General features: G+C 42.1%; 1 protein-coding gene across 1 annotated transcript; it reads right to left on the reverse strand.

Moving 5' to 3' along the window:
- Window positions 1-307: 307 nt before the first annotated feature.
- LOC115605379 (ADP-ribosylation factor-like protein 8B) lies at window positions 308-25,842 on the reverse strand. Its single transcript, XM_030479691.1, has 7 exons — window positions 25,504-25,842; window positions 21,155-21,235; window positions 8,880-8,953; window positions 8,312-8,405; window positions 6,118-6,185; window positions 2,761-2,831; window positions 308-706 (listed from the first exon to the last, which is right to left on the reverse strand). Exons 1-7 carry the CDS (start codon window positions 25,690-25,692, stop codon window positions 657-659), a joined length of 627 nt encoding a protein of 208 aa, XP_030335551.1. The 5' UTR covers window positions 25,693-25,842; the 3' UTR covers window positions 308-656.
- Between the last annotated feature and the right edge of the window lie 1,490 nt (window positions 25,843-27,332).

The following is a 27,332-nucleotide window of genomic DNA, read 5'->3' on the forward strand; positions in this document are numbered from 1 at the left end:
ACTGCAATTCTAGACTTTTCTCTCCCAAGGAGAACAGGATAGTCTAGAGTTTGTTTTATGCGTCGATTCCCAAAGAATATTCACATGAATCACTTACTTGCACTATTAACTAATTAGATAACTACAGTTACCCAACTTTGGAAATAACTTCTTATCAGAGTATTTGAAAGTGTTCTGATTAACAGCATTTTGTAAGAATAAGATATTTTTAATAGTGGTTTTAATTGATTATTGATACTTAACTCAGATGTTTGCAGGGAAAACATGCATAACTAATTATATGATGTGTTCAAAAAACCCAGTCATATCTGTTTCCACTCTGCAGTTTATTCAGTTTCAAATTAGAAAAAATTACTAAGTATTTGACAATTCACATGCATAAACTTAAACATTTCAGCCCAAAAAAGTATTGATTTCTTTCAGTCTTGTATTAAGGCGTTCAGGAATTTCACCTAGGCAGACAAATACCTGGATTAAAAAAAATAATAATAAAAAGAACCAAAATAGAAAGACAAGCTATAACTCAGTTTTACTTCTGTTAACAAATACGACCACGGTGAGTCCTGGTAATACACATTTGTATTCTTTATCTTTTCAGTTGTGTGTAGCTGATAGGAGTCAAAGTGATTGGGAGTTATCCTCAGGAAAAAGTTTCTTCAACAGTGTCTTGATTTGGAGTGCTGAATAAGCCATTGTAATGTTATGTCTGCCAAGACAGATAAAACAAAATGAAAAACTCAACAGCCCGCTTGCAGAGTGTAAAAGGACAAGAGAACACCAGCAGGTTAATACAAATAAAAAACCCCAAACAAACAACACCCCAGAAAACACAGGTTCTCATTTACAACTCATTAAAAATTTAGTACTTAAAACTCCAGGTAAGGGTTTTTTTAATCTTATTTTTGTTTGGTTTTAAATTATGTGCATTTTGTATTCTTGAAATATGATGACTGACATCAAGTTCTCTAACCTACAGATGAAGAACTGCTGGAAAAGCAAAGATTTAAAATGACCATAAAATGAACGGTAAAATCCAGACTAGAATGAAATGCACTGTTGGAACAAAGGCAGAAATACACAACCAGAAGCAAAGAGAAGGGCAAACATCTGACAAAGCATTAAGAAGCCATTTAGGCAGGTTGTAGGAGTCCAAGGTCTTTGAAAGACATGCAACACTGGACTCTAATTTCATAGCTGAAACTGGTACCCCTCCTGATACAATCTAATGCGTTGGGCTGAAAACTGCAGCAGTTCACAAACTGATTCATGAGCAGATTAGACGTTTTTGCCTCAAGGCAGTAACATCTGTCAGGGAGGTAGAAAGAATGTCAGGAGGAAGCAACAGCTTTAGCTCTCAAATTTAAATTTGTTGCCACATCTGTCCTAAATTCCAGGCAGCATTCCATGAATATCCTGGCAGACCAGCTTAGGCACCAAGACGGCAGACAGAAGCATCCCACAGAACCTAAACCGAAGATAATAACAATATACTCATCTTCCACAGCCTCTCAGGACACAGAAACTGGCAGCCTTACACCTACACTTCCTGATGAGACCCATTAGCTAGGCTGCAGTTTACACTATCATCTCATTCAACTGCAACGACATCAATCAAAAATGCAGCAGAAAACAGCTGCCAGTCTTCTTAACAGCCTAGTAATTTCATCACTAATAAACTAAATATATTTTCATTCATATAGTTTTCCACTATAAATTATATTTTCCAGTCCTTTGATTTCCCTAGGTTTTTGCCAAACCTCTTTTCAGTTTCTCAAGGTCCTTCTCAAAATACAGCACACAAGTGCTCCAGTAATGCCCACACAGTTCCAATCACGTGATATATATGGTCTGATCACACCTGTTAGTTCTTTGGGCAAATATTCAGGAACCAGGTTAGCCTTTCTAGGCACAATGTTACACTGAAAGATACTGGAGTGATTCTCCGTTAGGATTTGAGTCTTTTTCACCACTAGTCCCAGGACTTCCACAAGTAAGTGATCAACATACCTCTGCATTAGCTATCATTCTTTTCATTATTTTCCCTTTGCAAATTTTAGTGTGCCTTTTTTGATTGTTTTTCTCCTCCAGGCCATCCATATAAATGAACCAGGATCAAAACCTATCCTCTCCAGGATCCTTTCAGAAATTAAGCTGGTTTTACCAGATTCTAGTTGCAATACCACTCTTGAGATCCTCCACTGCAGCCTTGCCAATTTGATGAAGATCAAACACTGCATTTCGAAACCTCAGTGACCTTCACTGCCCTTCACCTATCCTGACTTCAGGATACACTCTGAGTCTCCAATAGGACAAAAGCACTAGTCCCTCAGTTTGAGGAACACTGCCATACAGCCACATGCATGTAAGACCCACTTACAAAGTAAAACCATGTATGGAGCAAAACAATTAACAAAATTTTTTAGGTATCACCTAAGAATTGGAAGGCCTTCATATCCAGTTACTATTTTGTGAGGGATTCAAATACTTTGGGGTTTAAATGTGCTTTTCCAAGGCTCCTGTCAAATTCATTTCTTAATTTCTCATGGAACTAAATAGTTCTACAAGCGACTTTAAAATCACACATAATTCTGTCAAAACAGACACAACTGCATGCAATATTTGCAACAAAATCTTACAAAGTAAATAGAGATTTTCAGTTATATATTGGAGTTAAGATATTCAAATCTTATTAACATTTTTAACAACTGAACCAAAGTACAAAGTATACACTAATGATGCTGTAAAGAAACCAAAGCTTACCAATGTTATCCTTCTCTTTACAGGAAATAGAATAGCAGCAGATTTCTCTGTCTTGAATTGCTGAAAGGTTTCTACAGAAGCAAAAACAATAAAATAAGCTGTATTACAACCCCTCAAAAACTGACAACAGAAATTTCCATTAAATTACATGCTTTCTGCTTTTTACTCAGTGGGTTCAATTCTATTCTCAGATATTAAATTTTAAAATATGCTATTGAACACAAAACCCTCCATTACTCTTTTCCCTTTGAATACAGAGCTTTTATCTCTAATAACTCTTATAATCAAGTAACAGTATTCAAATGAGATAAAGAGTGCGAGGCATCAAAAAGGAAAGAGTCTTGAGATCACACAAGAGACTCTGATAAAGGGCTAGTGACCTCCCTGAACTTCAGGAGAGCAGACTTGACCTCTTCAGGGATCTGCTTGCAAGAGTCCCATGGGATAAGGCCCTGTAGCAAAGAAGGGCCGAAGAAAGCTGGTCAATATTCAAGTATCATCTCCAAACTCAGAAGGAGCCCATCCTAACAAGTCCAGAAAAAACAGCCAGGAGGCATAAGTGAATGAACGATGAGCTCCTGGCAAAACCCTGTCACAAAAAGGAAGCATACAGAAGGTGGAAGCAGAGACAGGTAACCTAGGAAGAACACAGAAACATTGCCCAAGCATGCAGAGACACAGTTAGGACAGCCAAAGCACAACTGAAATTGGATCTTGTGAGGAATGTCAAAGGCAACAAGAAGGGCTTCTATAAGTACGTAAGTGACAAATAGAAGAAAAGAAAAAATGTGGGCCCACTGCTCAGTGAGACAGGTGACCCGGTTACACAGGACATGGAAAAGGCAGAAGTGCTGAATGCTGCATTTGCTAGCAAGGTTAGCCTTCAGGAATCAGAAGCCCCCAAAGACTAAGGGGAAAGTCTGGAGCAAGGAAGTTGTACTCTTGATGGAAGATCCAGGTCACAGAATACATAAGCAAACTGGACAAAGAGAATTCCATGGGCCCTGGAGTGATGAGGGAGCTGGCTGATGTCATTGTGAGGCCACTCTCAATAAACTCTGACTGATCATAGTAACTGGGAGAGGTGCTTGAAGAGTGGAGGAAAGCAAATTCCACCTTATCTTCAGAAAGAGCAGGAAGGAGGACCCAGGGAACCACATGACAGGCAGCCTCACCTTGATCTCTGGGAAGGTAATGGAGCACCCTTTCCAGGCATGTGACAGATAAGAAGGTGATCAGGAGTAGTCAGCATGGATTCACAAAGGGGATGTCACGCTTGATGAACTTGGTAACCTTCTACAATGAAATCTACAGCTTGGTAGATCAGGGAAGAGCAGTGGATATTGTGTACCTTGACTTCAGTAAGGCTTTTGACACTGTATTCCATTATATCCTCATAGACAAGCTGAGGAAATATGGGCTGGATAAGCAGACAGTGATGTGGAGTGAAAACTGGTTGAACACTCAGGCCCAGAGGGCAGCAATCAGTGGCACGAAGGTTAGTTGGAGGCCAGTAGCTAGCAGTGAACCCCAGGGATCAATACTGGGTCCAATATTGTTCAACACCTTCATCAATGATCTAGACAATGGGGCAGAGTGTACCCTCAACATGTTTGCTGATGACACAAAACTGGTAGGAGGTGCTGGTACACCAGGCGGCCGTAGTGTTATCCACAGTACATACGGGACCCTCCACAGGCTTAAGAAATGGGCTGACAGGAACCTCATGCAGTTCAATATGGGGAACTGCAAAGTCCAGCCCTTGGGAAGGAACAACACCAGGCACCAGTACACACCAGGGGCTGACTGTCTGGGAAAGCAGCTTTGCAGAAAGAAACCTGAGTGGACACCAAGTTGAACATGATCCAGCAATGAGGCAAAAAGGCTAATGGTATCCTGGGTTGCATCAGAAGTGTTGCCAGCAGGTTAAGGGAAGTGATCCTTCCCCTCTACTCAGCTCTGGTAAGGTTACGATGGAGTGCTGTCTCCAGTTTTGAGCTACCCAGTACAAGAGGGGTGTGAAGCTACCAGAGAGAGTCCAGTGAAGGGCCATTAAAACCATTAAAGCAGTGGAGCATCTCACATATGAGGAAAGGCTGAGAGAGCTGGGATTTTTTAGCCTGGAGAAGAAAAGCCTCAGAGGCGATCTTATTAATGTGTACAAAAATCTGAAGGAAAGCTGTAAAGAAGATGGAGCCTAGTGACAGGGTAAGAGGCAATGGACACAAACTAAAACACGGGAGGCCCCCTCTGAGCATAAAGAAATACTTTTTACCTCTGGGGGTGACTGAGCACTAGCACAGGTTGCCCAGAGAGGTTGTAAAGTCTCCACACTTTAAGATACTCAAAAGCTGTCTGGACACGGTCCAGGGCAATCACCTCTAGATGGCTCTGCTTGAGCATGTGGGTGGACAAGGAGGTTCCTTCCAACCTCAGCCATTCTGTGTTTCCTAAGTCCCAGTTTAATTGCTTAGCCTCTGGACCACAGAATCATAGAATGGTTTGCGTTGAAAGGGACCTTAAAGATCATCTTGTTCCAACTCCCCTGCCATGAGCAAACACACCTCGCGCTAGACCAGGTTACTCAAAGCCCCATCCAACCTGGCCTTGAACACTTCCAGGGATGGGGCAACCTGTGCCAGTGCTTCACCACGCTCGCACTAAAGAACTTCTTCCTAGTATCTAATTTAAATTTCACCTCTTTCAGTTTAAAGCCATCCCCCCTTGTCCTATCACTACATGCCCTTGTAAAAAGTCCCTCTCCAGATTTCTTATAGGTTCCCTCATCCTTCTATACTGAAACTTCACTACCTACTGACTAAAATTCTGTGATATGAGACACAGAATCCTATTCTGCAAAATCAGTGTTATATTGGCCATTTTTACAAAATTGTGTATTTCCTTTACAATTACCCTTACAATGCATCAACTTAAGCTAGTTTCAGTAATCCATAAGTATATGCTTTGGATATGTGCCAAAAATATCTGAATTGCTTAAATTTACAGACAGTAGTTTGAAATGGTTCTATTCTAATGCCATCTGAGCATCAAACTGCAACTGCAATGTACTCTGAAAAGTGTAAGTAAGCCTATTGCTATCTATAGCAGTTGTATCTTCAGTGATGGGAAAACAGGATTATCTGAAACAACTTTATAAAAGCGAAACAATAATCAAGAGAGGTTCAAATCTACTGCCGTCAGTTATCAGCCTAGATTGCTATTTCAACTGCCAGCAGAGCTTGGAGTATCTGAGAATGTAAAATGGAATCTGTTATAGCTGGTTATTGCCATACACTGCCAGTGATTTTCTCTTACATATCAAATTTCACAGTTTTGCAGCTTTTTACAGCTACTTACAATTTCTCAATTAACTGCTTTTCATCCAGTGCACCTGGGAGGTCTCTTTTATTTCCAAGGACTAACACCTGAAAGAAATCATTCATACTCATGTTAAATCCAAGAGCAATAAAAGTTTATTTTTGTCTTTAACCGTTTGTTTGCATTATTTTGGACCTTGCATCTAAGCATTTAGTTCTGCAACAGCAGACATATTCAAAATGACTAATGACTGTGGGAGCATCATGGAAATCCTGCTCCTCGTCCAGGCCAGATGCTGTAAGCACACCCACTGGATCCAATTATTTCTGGCTGTATCAATACCAGAAGTCTCCTCTGCAAGCCATGGGATGGTGTCGGATTGCATGCAACTAAACCTTGTGGAGAGCATGCCCTGAGTGCACTCAAGCCATCAACAGACATTCAATTCACAGGACCAGACTAATGTTAATCAAAAATAGGGCCCCAGCAATAGAGGCTGGGTCCTCAAGACCCAGACAGGATTCTCTCTAGAGAGAATTGTTCTCTCTAGAAGCTCTCCTGCTTCTTAATACAGACATACTAAACCATCAGGCAACCAAACCCTGTATCATCCAAGCACTAACCAAATGACTGATTACTTGCCCTCCACTTTGAGCATCCAAGGTAGAAATCGGAAAGGCAGCCATATGGAATTAAGTCTGAGAAATGCGGAAAAATTACTGAATATATGCCGGGACTTAAGAGTTCCTACGAAATGCTTAAGGCTTCAAGTATAAATTAAGGTCAGATAAATGGGTTGAGCACAATGTAAGATAAAGTAAGCAATGGAAGGCTTTTCTAATTATGATTGCATTATTGTTTTCCAGATGCGTTACAATTCTGAGTCAAGACTGTCCCATTATTTCCCATGAATCTGGAACACATTAAAACTCATTACTTGCAGACTCAGATTAATAAAGCTACCTTAAAATCTATAATGCTAAAGCCTGCATACAATAAATTGGAGGAAGTTCAATACTAGTTATTGCCTGTGAAATAGAAGTAAGTAAAAAACACATTACTACCTCTTGGAAATTACTGTGCTGGTCAGGCTGGGCAATCGGAATGTGATATTATAACATATAAAAGGAAAGGAACTTTATTAAATACTTCTGAAGATATGAAAGACCTATCATTTCAGGAAGGAAAAGTGAGAAGTAAAACAGCATGTGAAGACAGTACAAAGGACAGACAATGTCACTCGCCATGAATAGCGTGACTATAGACTTCTGCAGGACGTATTCAATATACACTTAATATACAGAAACACAACATTAATAGCAAGCCTTATAAAAATTATGGAGAGTCACTTGAAAAGTTCTTTTTCAAGGATGGATGTGCAAGAACTTTTTTCTCGCAATGATTTCATGTTGGCTATCTGTCTACTCATTCTCAGCTGACTTTGATCACTTGCACTGGCCAAATGTCCAAATATTTGCTTAGAAAAAAGGGATCAAGCAGCAGCCATCAAGTTGTATCTTCTTCCTGATTTGTATATACCACTGTCTTCCTTCTTATGACCAAAGGTACAAACTCCCGCTTGGTGATGTCAGCATCAAAGATCAGTGCTAACCTGATGGATTCCTTCTACTCTAAACTGTCAGATTATATTTAATTAACCAGCTAGTTTCCACCTCCATAGTTCCTCACTAGCAGTTCAGTAGAATATACTATTCTTTGACACTTCCTGTTGGAGAACAGATTTATATTTGCATTTTTTCCACATAGTTTGGTTTGAAAAACTAAACAGTCGAGAAAAAGTCGAGACACGTAAAAAGTCAATCTCCTCCACAGTCTCTGGAAGCAGAGGACATTATTTGATGTATCTGCCAACCTTTAGAAAGACAAATCTCATATGCCTTAAGATACTGCCAGAAACATATCTGGGTCACTGGTTCAAACCCAGCCAACAAGGGGACTGACTGGAAGTAATTACTGTCTGATAATACCACATATGAAACTGATTTTTTTCCAAATCTATTCCAACCTTTAAATAAGAAAACAAACACACTGCAGCACTGATAAGATGCTCAGTCCTCTGAAAAAATGTCACAATCATTTTTGTAACATCACTTAATGCATCAAAGCTGCACCATACTTACGCTAGTATTTTCAAGGGTCTAGAGGAACCAATTAATGAGAATTTAGGCTACACTGTCTACATTCAGTTAAGAATAATAACCAAAATACTTACTGGAATTCCGTGCAATTGTGGCTTATCTATCAAACTGTGTAGCTCATTCTTTGAAGCTTCTACTTTTTCTAAGTCTGCTGCATCCACCATGTAACTGCAATGGGAATATAGTTATTTATGGTATTGACTGTTACTTGCAGAAAGTTGCGATAAAACATCTGAAATTTGACAAGTATGTTTTTATTGACTATAGCATTAGAACAGTCCTGAGTTGTATAAGGCCTGGATTTATTAATACAGGAAGATACAGAATCAAATACAGGCTGTGAGGGAAAAATGGCCTGGAACTTGCTATTACTTATATATCTGGGTTGCAGGATGTGTAAAACACATTACTTTTATCATGTTGGGTCTTCCTATGTGATGGAAGTGGACAAGAAGAAAAGCATATCTATATAGAATCATAGAATAGCTAGGGTTGGAAAGGACCTTAAGATCATCTAGTTCCAACCCCCCTGCCATGGGCAGGGAAATATATAAATTTATATTATATAGTATATAAATACATAAATATAAATAATATATATTTTTAAATACATTTTTTAAGGGCAAACACAAGAAAACTTACACAACTGCACTGACTCCTCTGCAGTAACGCTCCCACATACTTCGAAACCTTGGCTGCCCTCCAATGTCCCATACCTGGAAAGAGTAAAAACACCTCAACCCCACAATGTTTTTGAACTACACAGTAGTAACAGAAGAACTCTTATATGCAGCATGCAGGTTGCATTGAAATGCCTAAATGAAGGCAGTTTTCTAAGTGACCTTCCTCAAGAGAGTGGTCTTCTCAGTCCCCTCCAGACAATGGAGGGGGACAGGCACATTCAAAGGGCAAGTTAGTCCTGTGACAGTAACAGCTCCAAATGTCCATTTAGAGAATGCTGCCCTTCCCACTCACTGCAAGAAAAGTCCTCCTCAGATACCAAAGCGAATCCTTGCAAATACACAGTTTAAACCCCAGAAAGAATAGTACCATTGTATGAAAACAGTTACGGATTTGCATCTCTAGGGAGACTTGAGTTAAGAATGCAACAGGCCTTCAGCAGGATAAAGACGGATATTAAGTAAATAAAGAGTTGGTCAGAGAGCAGACTGAGTCCATGTAAAGAATGATATAGCCTAGAGTGCTCCAATACCTCCACAGCTCTCTCATTTGTTCATCAAATGTGCTTTAAAATACACATGGATTAACTGATCAGAACCAGAAAGGAAACAATAGTATAGGGTAGGTCTGAAATGATTAATCAGTGAATCTTAAGCAAGCTCAAATTCTGCTTGGGATTTTATAAAGCTCCAATCCTGCAAATACTTACGCAAGCTATTAGTGTCCAGCAATCCTACTGAATTCTTTATGGTTAAAAGGCTAACACATTATTTATCTGTACAGGAGTTACTTATTCTGCTTTGCTTGCAGAAAATCAGTATTTTGGGTGGATGACTGTAATCTTGTTTCAAAACTGTTTCCAAGATCAAAATACCAGGCAAAAGATTTAAACTACACCGGCAAGGGCTATGTGACGATGTAGCTGTTGCAGCTACATTTAAAGACAGTTGTGTTACTAGTGGCACGCCTATTAAAATAGTGATGAACACTAAAAAACAAAAGGAATTGAACTGTTCATATGTTGAGGACAAAGATAAGTAATCATCTCCTATTTTAATCAGATTTAGCTAGGAAAACATTATGCACCGTATACCAGATCTAGGAGGCATATCCACTACAGTACAAACTAAATTTGGAAGATACACAAAAGCAAAATTTTATTAAGAGTTGTTTCCATATTTCTACTTTATAAATCCAGACATATTAAACCTGCTGCAACAACAAAGACTTGCACAAAAGAGCGAAACTTAATAGACTCTTGGGATAAGGCCTTTTTAAAATAAAACTGTGGACTGTATTTTTAATTCCACAATCCATAAATCATATTTAGGTATTAATTTCTCTATCATTTTCACACCTTATGTTCATATTTTAGAAAGAAGTATTTCCCAGTTCACCATTAAAATCATTCCCTGGTTGGTATCTTACCATTCCTTCTGGCTTAAAATTAGTGTATCACCTAAATGTAGATTGCCTTTGATTCCTTTTGTAAGATCAAGAATTTTACACATGAAAGAGAGTTAAGTGAACTGGGCCATGAACTGGGCATCAATTATTATCTGCACTGACATTTGAAGTGCTATTTTCAAAGTATTAATAAAATAACCTTTTTATTTTAAAAACTTGAGTACACACTTTAGTATTACAGCTAGATGACAAACCTTACACCAACACTATTCCAGTAACTCATCAGGACCTTGAAACTATCAGTAACCATCTGGTGCACATCTGTGTGTCTGGAAAAAGAAACTAAATTATTTTCTTGGTAGATTAGAGAAGAAAGAAGGGGAAAGAGGACAGGGAAGGCCAGTAGTAAGATTAGATTCTTGGAGACTGACAGCAATTATTCCTGGTTGCAACAAAAATTTACAAGATGATGTAGCCTTGACAAACACAAAATAAATAATACAAGACAGAGAAATACGGGTTTTGTCCTTGTTTGATGATATACTATATTTATACTATATTAAATTGCACTGCAGAACGAGTATTATTATCATTAGCAGAAAAAGTCACCTCAACAAAATGGAAAGGTAAGTAATTTCCAGTCACTTTCCCTAAAAAGGCTTACAGCTATTCATTAAAGTATAACATGGCGGACACCACATAGACTAGTCGTTTTAGTGCTTGGGAACCCAGCCTACCTTAATATATTAAATTATAATAATCTGAAATAGCAAGAAAAAATAAATGCATGAAATAAATTTAAAAAAAATCTTCACCTCTTTGCCTATGAAATCAAGATGGTGCTAATAGTAACTTTCTAATACTCTTTATTATATTGGATAACCAGTGACAGAGTTGACTAATTTATTCAAAACACACATCTCTGCCCAAAACCATTTCCACTGTACATCACTGAACAGGCAGAAGTGTGAGAATACAAGTGGCACCCAGGAAGGAAGGGGGAAGAGTCATTAGTGTTAAAGCTTGTGTGAGCCCTTCACATTTTGTACATCCCCTATTTCTGTATCCCAGTATTTAATACACAGGTAGAAAGTATATTCTGGGTGTGAACTGGGAGAGGCAGGTGACTACACCTTAACAGCAGAATAAACACCTATAAAAAGAAGTTTATTTTGTCTGCGTGTTTTTAAAAAGAGACTTGACTTCTAATTTCTCCCATGGCTTTCATTGGTCCCTCAGGAATAAGATTTTTATAATATTTAAGAGGCAATTTTATCCCTAGAAGACCAGATGATTTTAGCAATCAGAAAATACCTACAGAATGACCAAGCTAAAGAGAGAAAAAGTTTCCTTAATACCCAACACCACTGCCTCACAGGAGATTAAGATCTCAAGGAGTTGTTGTTTAAGCTCAATCTCAAAGGCATACATCTCATTTCTACTGCATTTTGTAAATCATTATTGTTCCTGTCTATTCCTAGAAAGTAGTAATTCTAATTGTGCTTGCAGGTCTACACTATCATAAAATAATGTAATGTTTTAATTTGTAAACTAGATTAATCACCATACTTTGGAATCATCATTTACCTTAGTGCTTATACATACTTGTCAAATCAAATTCTTCTAAAACAGGAATCTCTCTGGATATGTCTCTTCTTCAATTTCTTTATGTGGATATAAGGCTCCTTCTTAAGACCACACCTACCAAGAACATTTGAGGAGCAAATCCTTTTCCTTTGCACAGAGATGTATCATGACAGTTGAACAAAAATGCCGTTGGGGAATAGGTTCAAAGGTTTTTGAAAGCTTTCAGTTACAGGAAGGCTCATTAACAGTCTACTTGCATTTCTGCTAATCAGCTTATATTGTGGGAAGGCTTGTCGGTTAATGAGAAAGTTGCAGAAAAAATTATTTTCTACATGTCAAGTTTACGTGGCTTTTTTCAGACATGCTGGGTAGGTATTTCTTGTGGACAGGGATGTGTACCATGACACATCTGTATCTCAAAGTCAATGCATGGGTTCAGTACTTACGATCTCACGGCAATCAGTGAAGCCTAGACAGCCATTCAGCTGACCAGATGTAACATTTTCTTTAGGATAACAGAATTATGCTCTAGTCTTGACAGTACTGACTAGAGCTCCTCTGACTACTGTTAAAGGAGCTTAACCCTCACTGCAGACACATAGCTGTTTACATTCAGACATCTTAATTTACAAGATGAGTCCAACACTACAAATACTTGGAAGTCAGAAATGTATCTTTCTGCTTTGAAGTATTCAGAAAATATCAGCCATAAAACCTAACCTGAACAAACAGATGAGGAAATTCTAATGATTGCATCTGTCTTACCTTGCCTACTAGGTGAACCATTTCTGCAAAGCACTCACTGCTCTCAACTGCGTTCACCTGCGTTCAGACAATCTGGCTCAGGCTGGCTTTCTCCTTTTTCATCTGGCCAAGTTCCAGGGAGACAAATCTGAGACAGTCATTTATTCTAGACTAAAGTTTCAACCAGTAATGTTCAGCTTCTCCGTCTAATAAGGGGAAAGAATAAAAAGCTAAACCAAATAACCTGAAATTTTTTAATAAATTGCCTTGTGGATACGTAACTCTAGAGCCTTACTAGGAGTACCAGCCATGTAACCTATTAAGGAAGCTAGAATATCTTATTACCTTAGAATACTTACTATCTATCTACTATCCTGTATTTTGGAAATGCCTTTACAGTTGCTCTTAAAGCTGAAAAAAAATATGCCACAAGCCTACATTTTCTGTGGGCAATAGTTCCCTGAACGCTATGTTCTTTGAAATCAGTCTTGGTCCTTTAAGAACCCTGTTGTCACTCCTCACTGGTGATAAAGTCCAACTTATAAGCATTTTTTCAACTAGGTATTTTATTTCAGTAGCATCAGACAGGAAAAAAAAAAAAAAACCAAAAAAACAAACCTCTATATGCACGCTTCACAGTTTATAATTCATTACTTTAATCATAGCACTTTCACTGAAAAACTGGAAATGGAATTAGACTTGCAACACAAAATGGTTGAATATCTTCAACTCCTGAGAACAAGCACAGAGGCATTTTAATGGGAGGGGGTATTTCTCAATGACCAGGCTGTATTTGACATTTTATCAGAGATACAAGGTACAATGCTGGAAGGATCAACAGTGGATTTTAAACAGGACACAAAAGCAAAGTCTGTTCTCAGAAACTGTTTTCTGAACCTCATGCTGCTTACCTCCATGTTGTGTTCTAAGGTAGGAGAGAACCAGGGAACGCAGCTTTAGAGGGACGACTGTAACCCTCTCAATCAAGATGAAGCACACATCTAAGCAGAACAGCCAATCCATCCTAGCCTCAATATTGTGTCCCCCCTAAAGCAGAAAGCCCTAATTCTGCATGACCACATGCAATCCTTTGTACCCGCTTTTCACATGGTCATGAATCAGTCTCTGGACATCAAAATCCAAGATATTCTGATGAAAGTAGGCATATAAGTTGTAGGCAGAACTTGCATTTGGAAGACTCATGGCAAGGAGATCAGAGGTAAGGACTCTGATGGCTCAAAACAGATGATCAATACTAATGTAGTGATTAATTTTGCTTGTCCTTGAAGAACATATAGCCATGAAAGCAAAAATTACTGTTTGCTCAATAGCAGAGAAAAGTCAGGAAGATGTGCAACAGTGTGTATAGTGTGAAAAAGTAATCTAATAATGGCAGATTAGAAAAGGACATTCTCTCATGACAGATTTAACCCCACAGAGCAGCTTCCTGGCATTCTCTTCATGTGTTCTCCTTGTCCCTACCTCTCAAGTCTGAGCAATCCCGATAGTTTCCCAGCATTAATCAAAGTTGCTGAGAACAGTGCTAACTAGGGGCAGCATTTATGGTTCCCAGGTGTCCTAACAGAATGTTGGAATAGAATATATGTTTATATGAACTGTAGATAACTTCAAGCTGGGAGTGGATAAAAAGAAAAGATAAGAATCCTAAAGTATCCAGACCAACTAGAGGAGCGGTCTGAAATAAGGTGGCTGAAATTTAACACATACAAGTTCAGAATGGTCCATTTGGATAGAGGGAACCAAATGGACCAGCACAAAGTGGAAACAGCCAAGTAGAGGTGAAGGACAAAAAGCTTGAGCAGTTCACAAACTAAATGCATTTCAACAGTGTTGCAAATCTTAAATCAGCATGTACTAGAGCAGAAGCATGTTACATACGCTTTTACAAGTATGTATTGCCCTGTCCTCAGTGTCACAGAGCATCAGTCTGTAGAACAGACATACACAAAATTGAAAAAAAACAGATGAGAAAAGAAAGGGTGAGAAGAGATTTTGAAAATATGACCTATAAAGACGGGATGGGGAGCAAACCCATAATGCTTCCCAGGAAATGGCTGCCAGATACAGAAGAATAAAAACAGCTCAATTTGTGATGACAGCAACTCATGTCAGATACTAGGAGAAAAGCTTTCTAACACTTAGACTGAAAGAACATTGTACAAAACAACAGATATTGTAGAACCTTCTTCATAGATGAACAGATTTTAAGAAACAGTTACCTAAGATATTTGGGTAAATATCTGATTCACCTCAAAGCACAAGTTTGGTTTAGATGATTCCCTGAGATCAACTTTTGGTCCTCATTTTCAGGAGTCCCAACAGTTACTCTGAATGACTGGTGAGACATTCAGCACTGCCTGTTCTGACCCAGGACACTGCATTCTGGCTCCATGTGCTTGTCCCAGTCACTGCGGAGGTTCCTATCAAATGCATGATGCTGACTCACACTCTGCAGCACACAACTCACAGCATAGATACAGCCTCCAAGGCTTCTCTTCCCAAATTATGAGATGGGACAGCGCTTTCACACTTTTCCTTCTTAGTTGACCATTGAGTAATTCTGAGTATGCTCCGTACTTATTCTCTGAGACTCTCTAAACCTAATTTAACTCTTTTTCACAGAATCCAAGAACCATTGAGGCTAGCAGGGACCTCTGGAGAGTATAGTCCAACTCACTCTGGCCAAAGAAGCGTCACCTACAGCAGACTGCTTCAAGGATGGAGACTCCAGAACTTGCCTGGTCAACCTGTTTCAGTGTTCAACCACCCTCTGAGTAAGAACACTTTTTCTTCTGGTTTAAACGGAATTTCTCATATCTCAGTTTGTGTCCCTTGCCATGTGGCCTGTCACTGGGCACCACTGAGAAGTTTGGCTACATCTTCTGGCGACATTGATGAGATCTTCCTGAGCCTTTTCTTACTCTAGGCTAAACAGTTTCAGATATCTCAGCATCTCCCCACATGAGAGATGTTCCAGTCCCTTAATCATCTTCATGGCCCTTTGCGGGACTCTCTCCAGCAGCTCCACATCCCTCTTGTACTTCAGGTATGGCCTGACTACTGCTGAGTAAAAGGGAGAGATCACCTCCCTTGACCAGCTGTCAAAGCTCTTCCTAATGTAGCCCAGGATGCTTGTTGGTCTCTGCTGCAAAGGTACACTGCTTGCCAATGGCCAACTTCGTGTCCACCAGGACCCCCAGATCATAGAATGGTTAAGGTTGGAAAAGATCATAAAATCATCTAGTTCCAACCCCCCATGGGCAGGGACACTTCCCACTGGACCAGGTTGCTCAAGGCCCTGTCTAACCTGGCCTTGAACACTGCCAGGGATGGAGCATTCACAACTTCCATGGGCAACCTGTTCCAGGTTCCTTTCTGCAAAGCTGCTTTTCAGCCAGTCAGCCTGCAGTGGTGCCCAGGGTTGATCCTTCTCAGGTGTAGGACTTTGTACTTTCATGTCTTTAGCTTCATAAGGGTCCTGTCAGCCCATTTCTCCTGTCAAGATCCCTCTGGATGGCAGCTTAACCCTCTGCTGTTATCAGCCACTCCTCCCAGTTTTCTATCACCAGCAAACTTGATGAGGGCGCACCCTGCCCCATCATCCAGGTCACTAATGAATATGCTAAAAAATCCCTGAGGTATATCGCTAGTAACTGGGCTTCCTGCCACGGATCACAGCCCTTCTGAATCCAGCAGTACATCTTTTCCTCACACACAACTATCACGAATCACTGGGACATCCCACAAAAATTCTTCTTTATAGAAATAACCATTTGGACTTAAAATCAGCCCAGATACAGCACAGCCTTTTCAAAGTGACCCAAGTGATATGGAATAGTCAGTACATGCTGAAACACTGCTAAAGTTATACAGGCAGTACACACAGAGGCTGGTATTACTGTATGACATGTGAGATGATGACGACAGGTAAGGTGGTTTTTAATTGCTGCTGAAAAGCAGGATTCTGTTTCTATGAGGATGTTTGGAGACTTGGCAACTCTCCAGAGGAGGCAGGAGTGCTGCAACCAAGGAAGCTGGAAGAAGAACGCACAGAGCAGGGATCCTCCTCCTCCCTCTCTGTGACATCAGAGCACACAGCAAGCAGCAAGAAGCTTCGCTTTGCCCTCCAGCAGCCCGGGCTGCCGCTCCCGTGGAAGGACGCTGGCCTCTAGCGGTGACAGCTGGAGGACCACAGTCCAGCCAACCTCCGCAGCTCCGGTCCCTGAGCACTGCTCCCTGCCTGCCCCCTCCAGCCTGGATATCCATGGGGTGCAGAGACTGGCTGGCGGTGCTACTTCAAGAAAACGAACTGTAAGAGCAAGGAAAATGAAGCTGCTGCATTGTCTGTGCGTATGCATGCCTTGTGTTGCTCCATTCCTTTGTTATGCCTGAGTCTATTCTATCCCTGCAAGAATCAACAGTCAGTTAGTTGAAGCTTCACAACCATTTAAAACAACAGTTCGTGATGCATGTCTTCTGAGGCTCTCAAAATCTGAGTTTGTTCAAAGAAAGTTTTTAGCTACTGTCTAGCTTATTGAACAGTAAATCCCACCAAAGCAAAAAGACTACCGAAACTGAGCTCCTCCAAAAATAGAGAAATTCCATCAAAATCAAATCACTCAGCAAACAAAACTTGCTTGGAATTAAAACTCCAAATTAATTCAGTAATAGATTTTTGTCAGAAAAAAGTGGTAAGTCATTAGGTTTGTATGAACTTCATAAAAACAGTTTTAACAAATCTCTAAGCTATAGTACATTAGGTATTTTGATGCTGGATACCATCCTGTAATTTAATACCTCAACCACAACCTCAAAATCCATAAAGCTTCCTGTTTAGATTTCAAATACTGCCCAGTATAATCCTTCTTCTTTGCCTCCTCTTTTTTTGGAAATAACAGGTAACAGGTTTTATTAAATACACTGACAAGCCAAAATTTGGCAATTCATAGTTAAAGCTGACAGCTTTACATTTCTGATCATGCTCAGCTTGGACTGAAATATACATGAAATTGGCATCTTTGTACAAAATGTTTCTGCTTGCATAAATCAGTGTTTTCCTTTCAGTGTGGTTCAGATAAATACTCATACACACAGGCATGCTGGTGACTATACTTGCATGCACCAGCATTAGAGTCTAAACATGAGAGTAAATCTACTGGATTCCAGAAATTACTGCCAAAATCGTAAGAAAGTAAAGAGCAGAGCTCCTTAGTTCTTGTTGCGTGCTGAAACTGTATGGAACCTACAGAGAGAGCTGTAGTGAAGAAACCAGGCAGTGACACTGCGCTAGCACAGCACTTCCTTCTTAGTGACCTACCCCAAAAAAAAAACCCAACAAAAGAGCTAAAGAATTAATATCACCTACTTGTTGGTGTTGCAACTTAGTTTGCCTAAAGTGATCAGTCTTACATTTCCAGAACAGCTTTTCTTCACTTGATGACTTTTTGACCAGATGGTTTCTCAGTGAGTCTAATTGATTCTGTTTTGCAGTGCCCCCTGAGACCTTTAAAAAAGGTCAGACACAAGGCCTATCTACTTACTATGAAGATCATTCCTACCATATTTGAAAGACTTGCCGAGGTGAGTATCTCCAGAGAGGACGCCTTTAACACCGGAGCGAGGGGAAGCACAGCGTCCAGGAGCCTAAGCTCGGAGCGGCAAGAGCGACCGAGGGAGCCTCAAGTCCTCGACAGGATTTGCCCAGGAGCCGGCAGCTCAGCTGACGCGAGCAGCTGACTCACAGGGGGCGGCGCCAGGAGTGACGGCACCAGCCCTCAGTGGGGAAAAGCCCATCCCAGGGAGCGCGAGCGACCAGGGCGGGGCACAGCAGTTCGCGCAGGGAGTGAGCGGGACGGTGAGCACTCGCCTCAGGAGCAGGGCCCGCTCTGGGAGCTCTGCCCCGGCGGTGGCCAGCGTAGGCACCCAGACAGAGCCGATGAGAGGGGAGGCTGCGGCGCAGACCTCGGAGTATAGAGAGTGCCTCGACTGGTCTCTTGAGGAGAGGGTGCGCAATGGACAGGGCTGCACTCGGTGCGCTCTGGTGGAGGTCCTCCTGCAGCAGGTGGCTGAGCTGCGGGAGGCTGTTGGAGAGCTAAAAGATGCCAGGGAAGCTGAGAGGAAGCTGGGCTGCTTGCTCCAGGCCCAAACTGCGCAGGGGCTGCAAACGTCCAGCACTGCTCATATAGGAAAGAAGGAGGGCAGCAACCCAGGAAGCTGGGAATTAGTCACGAGAAAAACGAACAAAAAAAGGAGGAAGAGGATAATTAACGACAAGGGGCTTCCTCCTAAATCTGATGTCCCCACCCAGAACTGCTTCGCAGTTCTGCAGGGGGCTAATGAGAAAGCACCCACCACACCTAATGAGCATCCTGCTGATGCACCAGTAAAGAGGATCACTACTGGTGCCTCCAGGAAAAAGCGGAGGGTCATAGTAGTAGGGGACTCTACTTTGAAAGGCACAGAGGCGCTCATCTGCCGGCCTGATCCAGTCTCGAGGGAGGTGTGTTGCCTGCCAGGGGCTCGGATCAGGGATGTTGCTGAGAGGCTGCCTGCTCTAGTAAGTCCTGCTGACTATTACCCCCTTCTAGTGGTCCATGTGGGTGCTAGAGATACAGATAGCAGTAGCCTGGAGAACATTAAGAAGGACTACAGAGCCCTGGGAGAGGTGGTTAGGGGCTCTGGAGCTCAGATAGTCTTTTCATCGATTCTCCAGGACAAAGGGGAGGACCTTAAAAAAGCTAGGCGTGTTTGGCAGGTTAATAAATGGTTAGAATGGTGGTGCCATAGTCAGGGGTTTGGCTATTTAGAACATGGGGCTCTATTTGGGAGGCCAGATCTACTGGAGGCTGGTAGAGCTGGCCTGACAAAGAAAGGGAAGAGCTGTTTTGGTAGGAGGCTTGCCAGGCTGGTCAAGAAAGCTTTAAACTAGATGTGTTGGGGGAGGGGAGCACTGATCCATCCCAACACTCCTGGTCAGTTCCCAGCACCTGTAATAAGTGCTTGGAGCCATGTAGAGATGTTCCAGCTGCCCCAGCCATTGAGTCGGCTTCATTTGGAGCTCGGCTAAGGTGCCTCTATACAAACGCCCGTAGTGATCACTGGTGCTGATGGAAAAGGGGTGCAAGGGTGCAGAGGGCTTAAAGCAGAATGCAAAACCTCACACTACGATATACTTAAGCTGATTGTAAAAGCTGACATTTAATCAATACTACCCTCACTAGATTTGCCTGATTCCCTCCTAGGTTTCCCAGAAGGTAAGCCTAGTATGCCCCTTTCATGAGGAACATTATTCTGAGGTTTAGAAGTGCTACTACAGGCAGAAAAGCAAGTGTATTAAAAGGTTACTTTGTGACTTTTTTTTTAAGAGGGGCTGGTTTTATTTCCCTTTAGAAGGAAGATTCTGCTTGGCACTGTAGCATACAAGCAGCTGTCGAGGAAGCCACTGATTATTTTGCAAGCTTGTACCAAGAAGTAGATACACAAGTGAAATGTACAGCTGAAGGCCGTATGGTCACATGAAAGTTTGAAAAAGTATAGCAGGATACTAAGACCAGAAACAGACAGGCAGTCAACATTTATACCACTATGGTAAATTTAGGTTTAGGGTTTTCTAGCTCAGCTTTAATGTCTCCCAACCAACAGAAGCAAATTATCCCTTTTACCACCCTTTACCTGCTCACTTTTTAGAGATAATGAGTAAACAGTTAACAACTGCTTATATTCACATTACAGGTCATTTCAGAAAGCCCCCCCTAGGTTTAGGAGCCACACCAAACCAGAAGAAAAATAATATCTTTAGAATTGAGGAAGAAAGAAGACAAAATTAAGGAAAAGGAGGGAAAAGTCAAGATAAAGGCAAAAACCTACATTCCCTCCACGTAACTTTAGATAGAAGTTATGAAGATCTGGACTAACCAACCAGGCTCCCTTCATAATCAAACACTACAGGAGTGATTTATCTCTATTTTGATGCCTACAGCATGAATCACAACCAAACTGGCATCATTTGTTTTTCTCTATATGCCTAAGAGATGGTTCCCTGACAACTGAATTACATTAGATGTTCCATTCCCATACAGCTACCATTATGTGAGATGAATTGCGCTCTCCATTGAGATGCGTAAGTTAGGAGTGAAGTTGCTTCAGATTTCATTTACAGTTGTGAGAGGGAGAAAGAGAGAGAGAAGAAGAAAGGCACCTGCAGGAGTCAACTGCGCCCCCTTAGGATCTCGGAATGTTATGACTTTTCTAACCCAAAAGAGTGCAACAAAGTTTCTGCCTGGCATGGATATAATGAAATCAAACAGATTCATGTAACACAAATATACAACTACATGCCTTTTAAAAGTTTTGAGCTAGAAAAACAGATAAATGATCCTACCATCATAAAAGAAATTTCCTATCCTTTCACTTTCCAAGTTGAAATCACTTTCTCTATTAGGTATTCACTCTGTATTAACTCAAACATGCACACCTACCTTTATGGTAACATTTCCTTTTGTTATTTTTCTCATATTGAAGCCTACTGTAGGAATCATATCTTCTGTGAACTGCCCTGACTAGAATACAAAAAACAAAAGAAAAAAGTATTATAAAACAGTTGATACACAGCAGATAAGTTTCTCATTTGCAATCTAGAATTTTTATCTTACAACACTGTAAAATATCACACTAATTTTCTGCAAGAGCACCAGCCAGCACTGCCATTAATGCATTGTCACGCCAAGAAAGACTGTTCATTTCAGCCCTTCAAATAATTTTTATTCTCCTCAGTGACAAGATCAGCCCAGAAACCATGAGACTTTGGATAATTCTTCATCTGCTCCTTCAGCAAACCAGAAAGCAGCACAGTCAAAATACAGAATTACAGAACAATAGAATCGTTTGAGTTGGAAGGGACCTTTAAAGGTCATCTAGTCCAACCCCCAACATGATAAAATATGATAAAACTGACTATAGCAGGATTTTTCCTTATAGTTTCTCACCACTGTTACCATTGGTTTAACTCCAAATATAATAAATGACAAAGGAGTACTCATGTAAAAAGTATTATGTGCAAATCCTTTCCTTCTGAGTAGGTGCCAGCAGAGGAATCCTGCTGTGGAAGCTAAGAGTATGCCATTAAGATAGAAAAATACAAGGTACTAACTCAGCACACCACAAACCCAAAAGATAAAAATCAAATTGCTGCCTCCTCCCTCAGTTTCAAGAAATGTTTTTACATGACAGATGCTTGTCATCATGCCAACAGGAACCTTACATGCATGTACCCACTACAGAAGACAGCTTTTGAAGAGAAAGGTGAAACTCGGATCTAAGCAGCTAATTCATTCTTCCTTTTCAAAAACCATTTTTAATAAGGTATTGTGTCCTCCAGGCATGGTGCATTCTGGACTTAACATTGCTCTTCCTCTACATTTGGCCATATATCAGCCACCTGATCATCCCATGAGCCCTGGGTTTGGTTTTCTTGGAAGAAAATATGGCCATGTGGACAAGGAGGGACACAGGCATGCTCCAACAGGTCTTTCCCATCTGAGAAGTGGGTGATCATAGCTTCATAGTGCACTGCAGCAGCTACGTGCCTCACAGTGCACACACTGCCACCAGCCACCCCTGGTGCTACTGCTGGTCTCTACGCTTTCTGCAACTTTTCCATGTTCATGGCAGAGTGAGAATACGCTATGCCTCCAGCTTGTGTTCACAACCTAAGATTGATTACTTTTAATCTGGAACTTTAAAAGCTGTATAACCTTTGACAGTTACTTGATCCTCTCAAAAGATTTTGGAGTTTGGAATTAGATCCTTCCATCAGTTACTTGTTCAACCTCACCTATGGGAACCTTCTTGCTATTCTGTATTCCACACCTTCCCCATCTTTTGTTTCTGAAGTCTCTTTTTTTTTCCTTCCTCTTTCCTTGCTTCAGTGACTTGTCAACAGCAATATAAAAAAAAAAAGAGTGAAGACAAATGCACCTGCAGTCTTATACAGATACAAGCACCCAGCAGAGACACAAGTTTTTAATTGGATGGAGTAAGACAAAGACAATCAGTAACCATCTCCTGCAGCAGGTACTGGTCTAATTTGTTAAAATATATAGTACATTTATTTGTGGAAGCCAGACACATAAACACATACAAATACATAAACCCTGAGAATGTAGCATCATTACTCAAGCACAGGAATGCCTAGAAAATGAGCCAGCCAACTCAGGAGGCTATTGTTTAAACAAACTCATAGAAAGTCAGGATTCCACTTTGTCAGCAAATTATACACCATATGTAACATGCTAAACTGGAAGACAGAAATCAAAAAAAACCCCAATCCTTCATAACTGCTCTGGTATCGAGGATAGAATGCAAAGAATTAGTGTTCCCTTTATTGGTCTTTAGTCTTTTCTTCTACAAATTTTCCATTCTGGTTGAATGAAAACAGCTACAAAGAAAGTATTATGTTTACAGTTCTTTATTTTCCCACACAATGAAGAAAAGAAAGTAATATGTCAAATCTTTTGCCCACATTAGTACAAAAGCTCTAATTACTGTGTTTTGTTTCAAGTGCTGTAAGCACCGTACAGTAAAAAATCTGTTCCATTTTGCTTGCTAAGGAAGTTTTACATGACAAATTACCTATTTTGAGAATATTCAAGATGTGCAAACAAGTTTATTGTTGTATATCAGTAAAAAAGAGATTACATCCTGACACAGCTGAAAATAACTGACGCAAAGAAGTTTGTGCTGTCCTCTTTCAATGTTACTGAATATTGAGCTGACAATTAATACTGTTATTACCCCCTACCACATCCACAGCCATGGGCCAGATTCTACTCCATTACATTAGCACAGATCCATAGTAACACACAGTGACATTACCCAACGTTTCCACTGGTAACAAAGGACTACATATGCTTCAAATTTGTAAGGGAGGAGGCTGTCTCAAAGGGGATTTATTCAATGTTAGCCTGATAAGATCTCTGAACACTGCTGCAAAGTGGAAAATACAGTATTTTCCTACCACTTGTTTTTATGATCCATTGCAGTTTGCGTTTTAAGTATCCACTGTTTTGTAATGGTTACTTTCATCTTGTCACATTCTAGCCACATAAACACAAACGCAGAGTTCCCAATCTATTTGCCTTCCCCGTAACAACTGCGTTCAAGTGTAAGCTATTAGCCATTGCCTTATTCTAAACTGTTTACTCACAAATTCTCCAACCACTTTTCTTTGTTGATTATCATGGTGTGCCATCTCCAGACTGAAAAATACAAAAGCTACAAAATCTGCAGTCTGTGATGCTCCCGAAGCCACAAAACATGGATGCCTTGTAGCATATTCTTAAACAATACATATCCTGGCAAAATCACATCTGTACTAACAGCAGTGCTCTGCTATTCAAGGTATTAGCATGAGAGAGACACAAATGAGAGATACGATGCCATTCCACTGGTGGTCTAGTATAAGTGAGCATACAAGCAGTTACAGGCACAAAGTCTAATACCACACACTACTGTTATCAAGGTCTCTGAAGCGCTGTGTTCTTCTTTGCTCCGTTTATGAAATCAATCCAAGAAGCAATGTAACTTGTCACGCCTTTTCCCCCTTCCTCAGCAAAGCCCGCCCTTGGGAGATGAACACTTCCAATGGGCATGAGGAGTGCCAAGGCCTGTGCTGAGCACCTAACAAACTAACATACTAGTTCTAGATATTTTCTGATTATTGATTGCTGATGGCCCCCTAAACGTACTTTCACTGTGCACTTTCCCTACTCCACTTCTTTATCTCCTACTCTATCTCTACCTCTTCACTTGCACTGAGTTACAACCTTCTATTTTTCCCTTAACCCAGAATCGTATACAAAAGCAAACAACAAATACCATATACTCATGTCATCATTGCCTCAACCTCTTTGGCTTTAGGCCACACACCTCCCAGTGTGATCCGTGATATAGTAACTTTTCAGGATAAGGACTGAAGAACATCTGGAAACCTTTATCTCATGGCAGGTGAAGCTGCAATACATCTCACCAGATGAGATGTGAAGAAAGAGTAGGCGCTAAGCTTCATGACTAATAGGAGCCATACTTAACATATATAGCTGTTTCCACTTTCCAATGGAAAATAAATCTTCAGGATGGACCAAATAAGGTCAGAGAGCACAGTAAACAAAGATGAGAAACAAAGATGGCAACAGAGTGGAAAACACTATGACAAGCGTCGACATTAGAAGGGAACAAGGCCATCACTACAGAGGGAAAGGAATGCCAAAAGCAGACGTGGAATGCTGGGAAAGAGCTATCAAGGAATTGTGCGAGGCATTAATATTGATCCAACTGATGGGAGGAGAGAATTCAGTTGACAGGGGAGTTGTGGCCTTGGAGGATGCACGATATATTCTGAGTTACTCTGGGATACACTGACCGTGAAAAGGCAACTCAATCACAGGCAAGAGCCCATGCCCAGAACGGGCACACTCTGCGGTCAGCAGAGGAGACATTTTCTTTCTCCCTCCCCTTCTCCCATTTCACACGCACCTGATCCTGCTGTGAAATTCCCGCGGCTGCCAGCGATGCGGGAACTGCCTCACGCCCGCCGCCCCCCGCACCGCACCGCACCGCACCGCGGGGCCTCATGACAGGCGGCGCCTTCGCGGCGGGGGCAAAGCCCGCACTTGTTGCCGGAGGAGGCGAAGCGAGGCGGGGCGGGCGGCCCCCTCCAGCCAGGACACACCGCCGGGCCGCCGCCTCGCCGCACGCGGCCACCGCTCCCCCGCCGCGGGCCGCCGCCCTGCGCGCCCCCCGCCGTGCCCCTGCGCCGGGGGCCGCGTACCGCCAACACGGTGAGCAGCGTGGTCTTGCCCGAATACTGCAGCCCCACCAGGGTGAGCTCCATCTCCTCCTTCCAGAACAGCGACCGCAGCCACTCCAGCACCCGCGCCACCAGCGCCAGCATCCCGCCCAGCGCCCCCGATCTGCGGCAGGCGCCCAGCCCCAGCGGCACCGCCTCACTGCTGGGCATGGGAGCGCGGGGCGAGGCGCGGTGCAGCTGGAGACCGGGCCGGGGTCGGCGGCGGCGAGGCTGCGCGGGGACCGGGCGCAGGCAGGGCCCACACGTGATGGCGCCGCCGCCCTTCCCGCTGCCACTTGCTGCAGACGGGGGAGGGGTTTGGCCCGGCAGGGGGCGGGGAGCGTGAGGCAGGGCCGAGGGGTGGCCGGGGCCGGGCGGGGCGGTGGCCGCAGCGGGGGAAGGGAGGCACACGGGCGGGGCAGCGCCCCGACGGGATGGCGGGGAGGGGGGGCCGCGTCCCAGGGTCTTACGGGCCTGAGGCGGTCGCATGGAGGCACCGCAGTCTCCCCGGGGAGCACCAGGGTGGCTCCGGGCGGCGCGATGGGGGCAGCGCGGTGTGAGGTGAAGAGCTGGTCCCTGGAGGGAGTGTGGCAGGACGCGGCGGCCCGGCACACGTCTGCCGCCATGGGCTGTCCGTCCAGCACCCTGCACCCAAGGGATGGGCCAGGGCCACATGAGCATCGCTGGCTTATGAGAGTGGATGGACTTAAGTCTTCTTGACAGCATCGATGTTGTAGGTCCTTCACTTGTAGTGGTGGCAGTTCTGACACCCCTAGGATCTCCACTCTGTCCAGGAGACTCTTGAATTGTTCATTGTGTAGGGGCGGGCTTTCATAGAATCACAGAGTCACAGGATGGTTTGGGTTGGAAAGGAGTTCAAAGCTCATCTAGTCCAACCCTGCCGCAGTGAGCAGGGACATCTTCAACTAGATCTGGTTTCCCTGAACCACATCCAGCCTGGCCTTCAATGTCTCCAGGGATGGGGCATCCACCACCTCTCTGGGCAACCTGCTCCAGTGTTTTACCACCCTCATTGTAATGAATTTCTTAAGAACTGAAAGGTCACAGTAAGGCCTCCCCATAGTCTTCTCCGGGCTGAAGAACCCCAACTCTCTCAGCCTTTCCTCACAGGAGAAGTGTTCTGTTCAAGGTTTACTGTGGTTTTATTTGAGTTCTTCTTCAATAGTTTTTAGCGAGCCTCCTTTAGCATGCTTCCTTGCCTCAATAAGAGATGCTTATGACAGTGTTTTTGTATAGTGGACAATGACAGGACATGCCACTTCACCAGGAAGCTTCTACCCACACTAAATAAGGAACATTTAGCATACAGTCTTGCCACACAGCATGAAGAGAAAAGCTGTGTTTCTCCATAAATGCAGAGCTAGCAGTTAACCTGAATCCATCACTGAAATTATACATTATGCTCTAGAAGATTACAATGCTGGTGGTATTGCTCGATGAAGGACTTTCATAGATGTATAAACAAGGCACTTCAAAAATTTAGTATGGATACTTGTACTATTGAAACAGAGCAAATTCATCAAAACATTTTGGAATTTGTTTTTCATGCTCTTTTGAGAGACATAATTCAGCATTTTGGAGAATGCTGAACACAATTTGTGTTAAACCTCAGTGGTTACGTCAGTCAGACCACAAAAACTGGAAGATCTTGTGACTTTGCTGTCAAGAGCAATTGGTCCTGTGCTAGCTGCAAAGGTGAAAAACTTTATGCTTTTTCATGCTCTGGTTGTAGATAGTCAAAATGACTCATAGTGTAATTCTAAGGTTTGGGGTTTTTTTTTACAGATACT

Source organism: Strigops habroptila, chromosome 3 (assembly GCF_004027225.2).
Source record: "Strigops habroptila isolate Jane chromosome 3, bStrHab1.2.pri, whole genome shotgun sequence".
NCBI lineage: Eukaryota > Metazoa > Chordata > Aves > Psittaciformes > Psittacidae > Strigops > Strigops habroptila.

What these genes read in the sequence shown, in the direction of transcription:
- LOC115605379 (XM_030479691.1), bottom strand. Translation starts at nt 25,692, where the DNA reads ATGCCCAGCAGTGAGGCGGTGCCGCTGGGGCTGGGCGCCTGCCGCAGA. An exon ending in CACAATTGCACGGAATTCCA is followed by an intron (nt 6,186 to 8,311) that starts GTAAGTATTTTG and finishes GATTTCTTTCAG; the next exon opens with GTGTTAGTCCTTGGAAATAA. An exon ending in AAGCAGTTAATTGAGAAATT is followed by an intron (nt 2,832 to 6,117) that starts GTAAGTAGCTGT and finishes TTGCTTCTGTAG; the next exon opens with AAACCTTTCAGCAATTCAAG.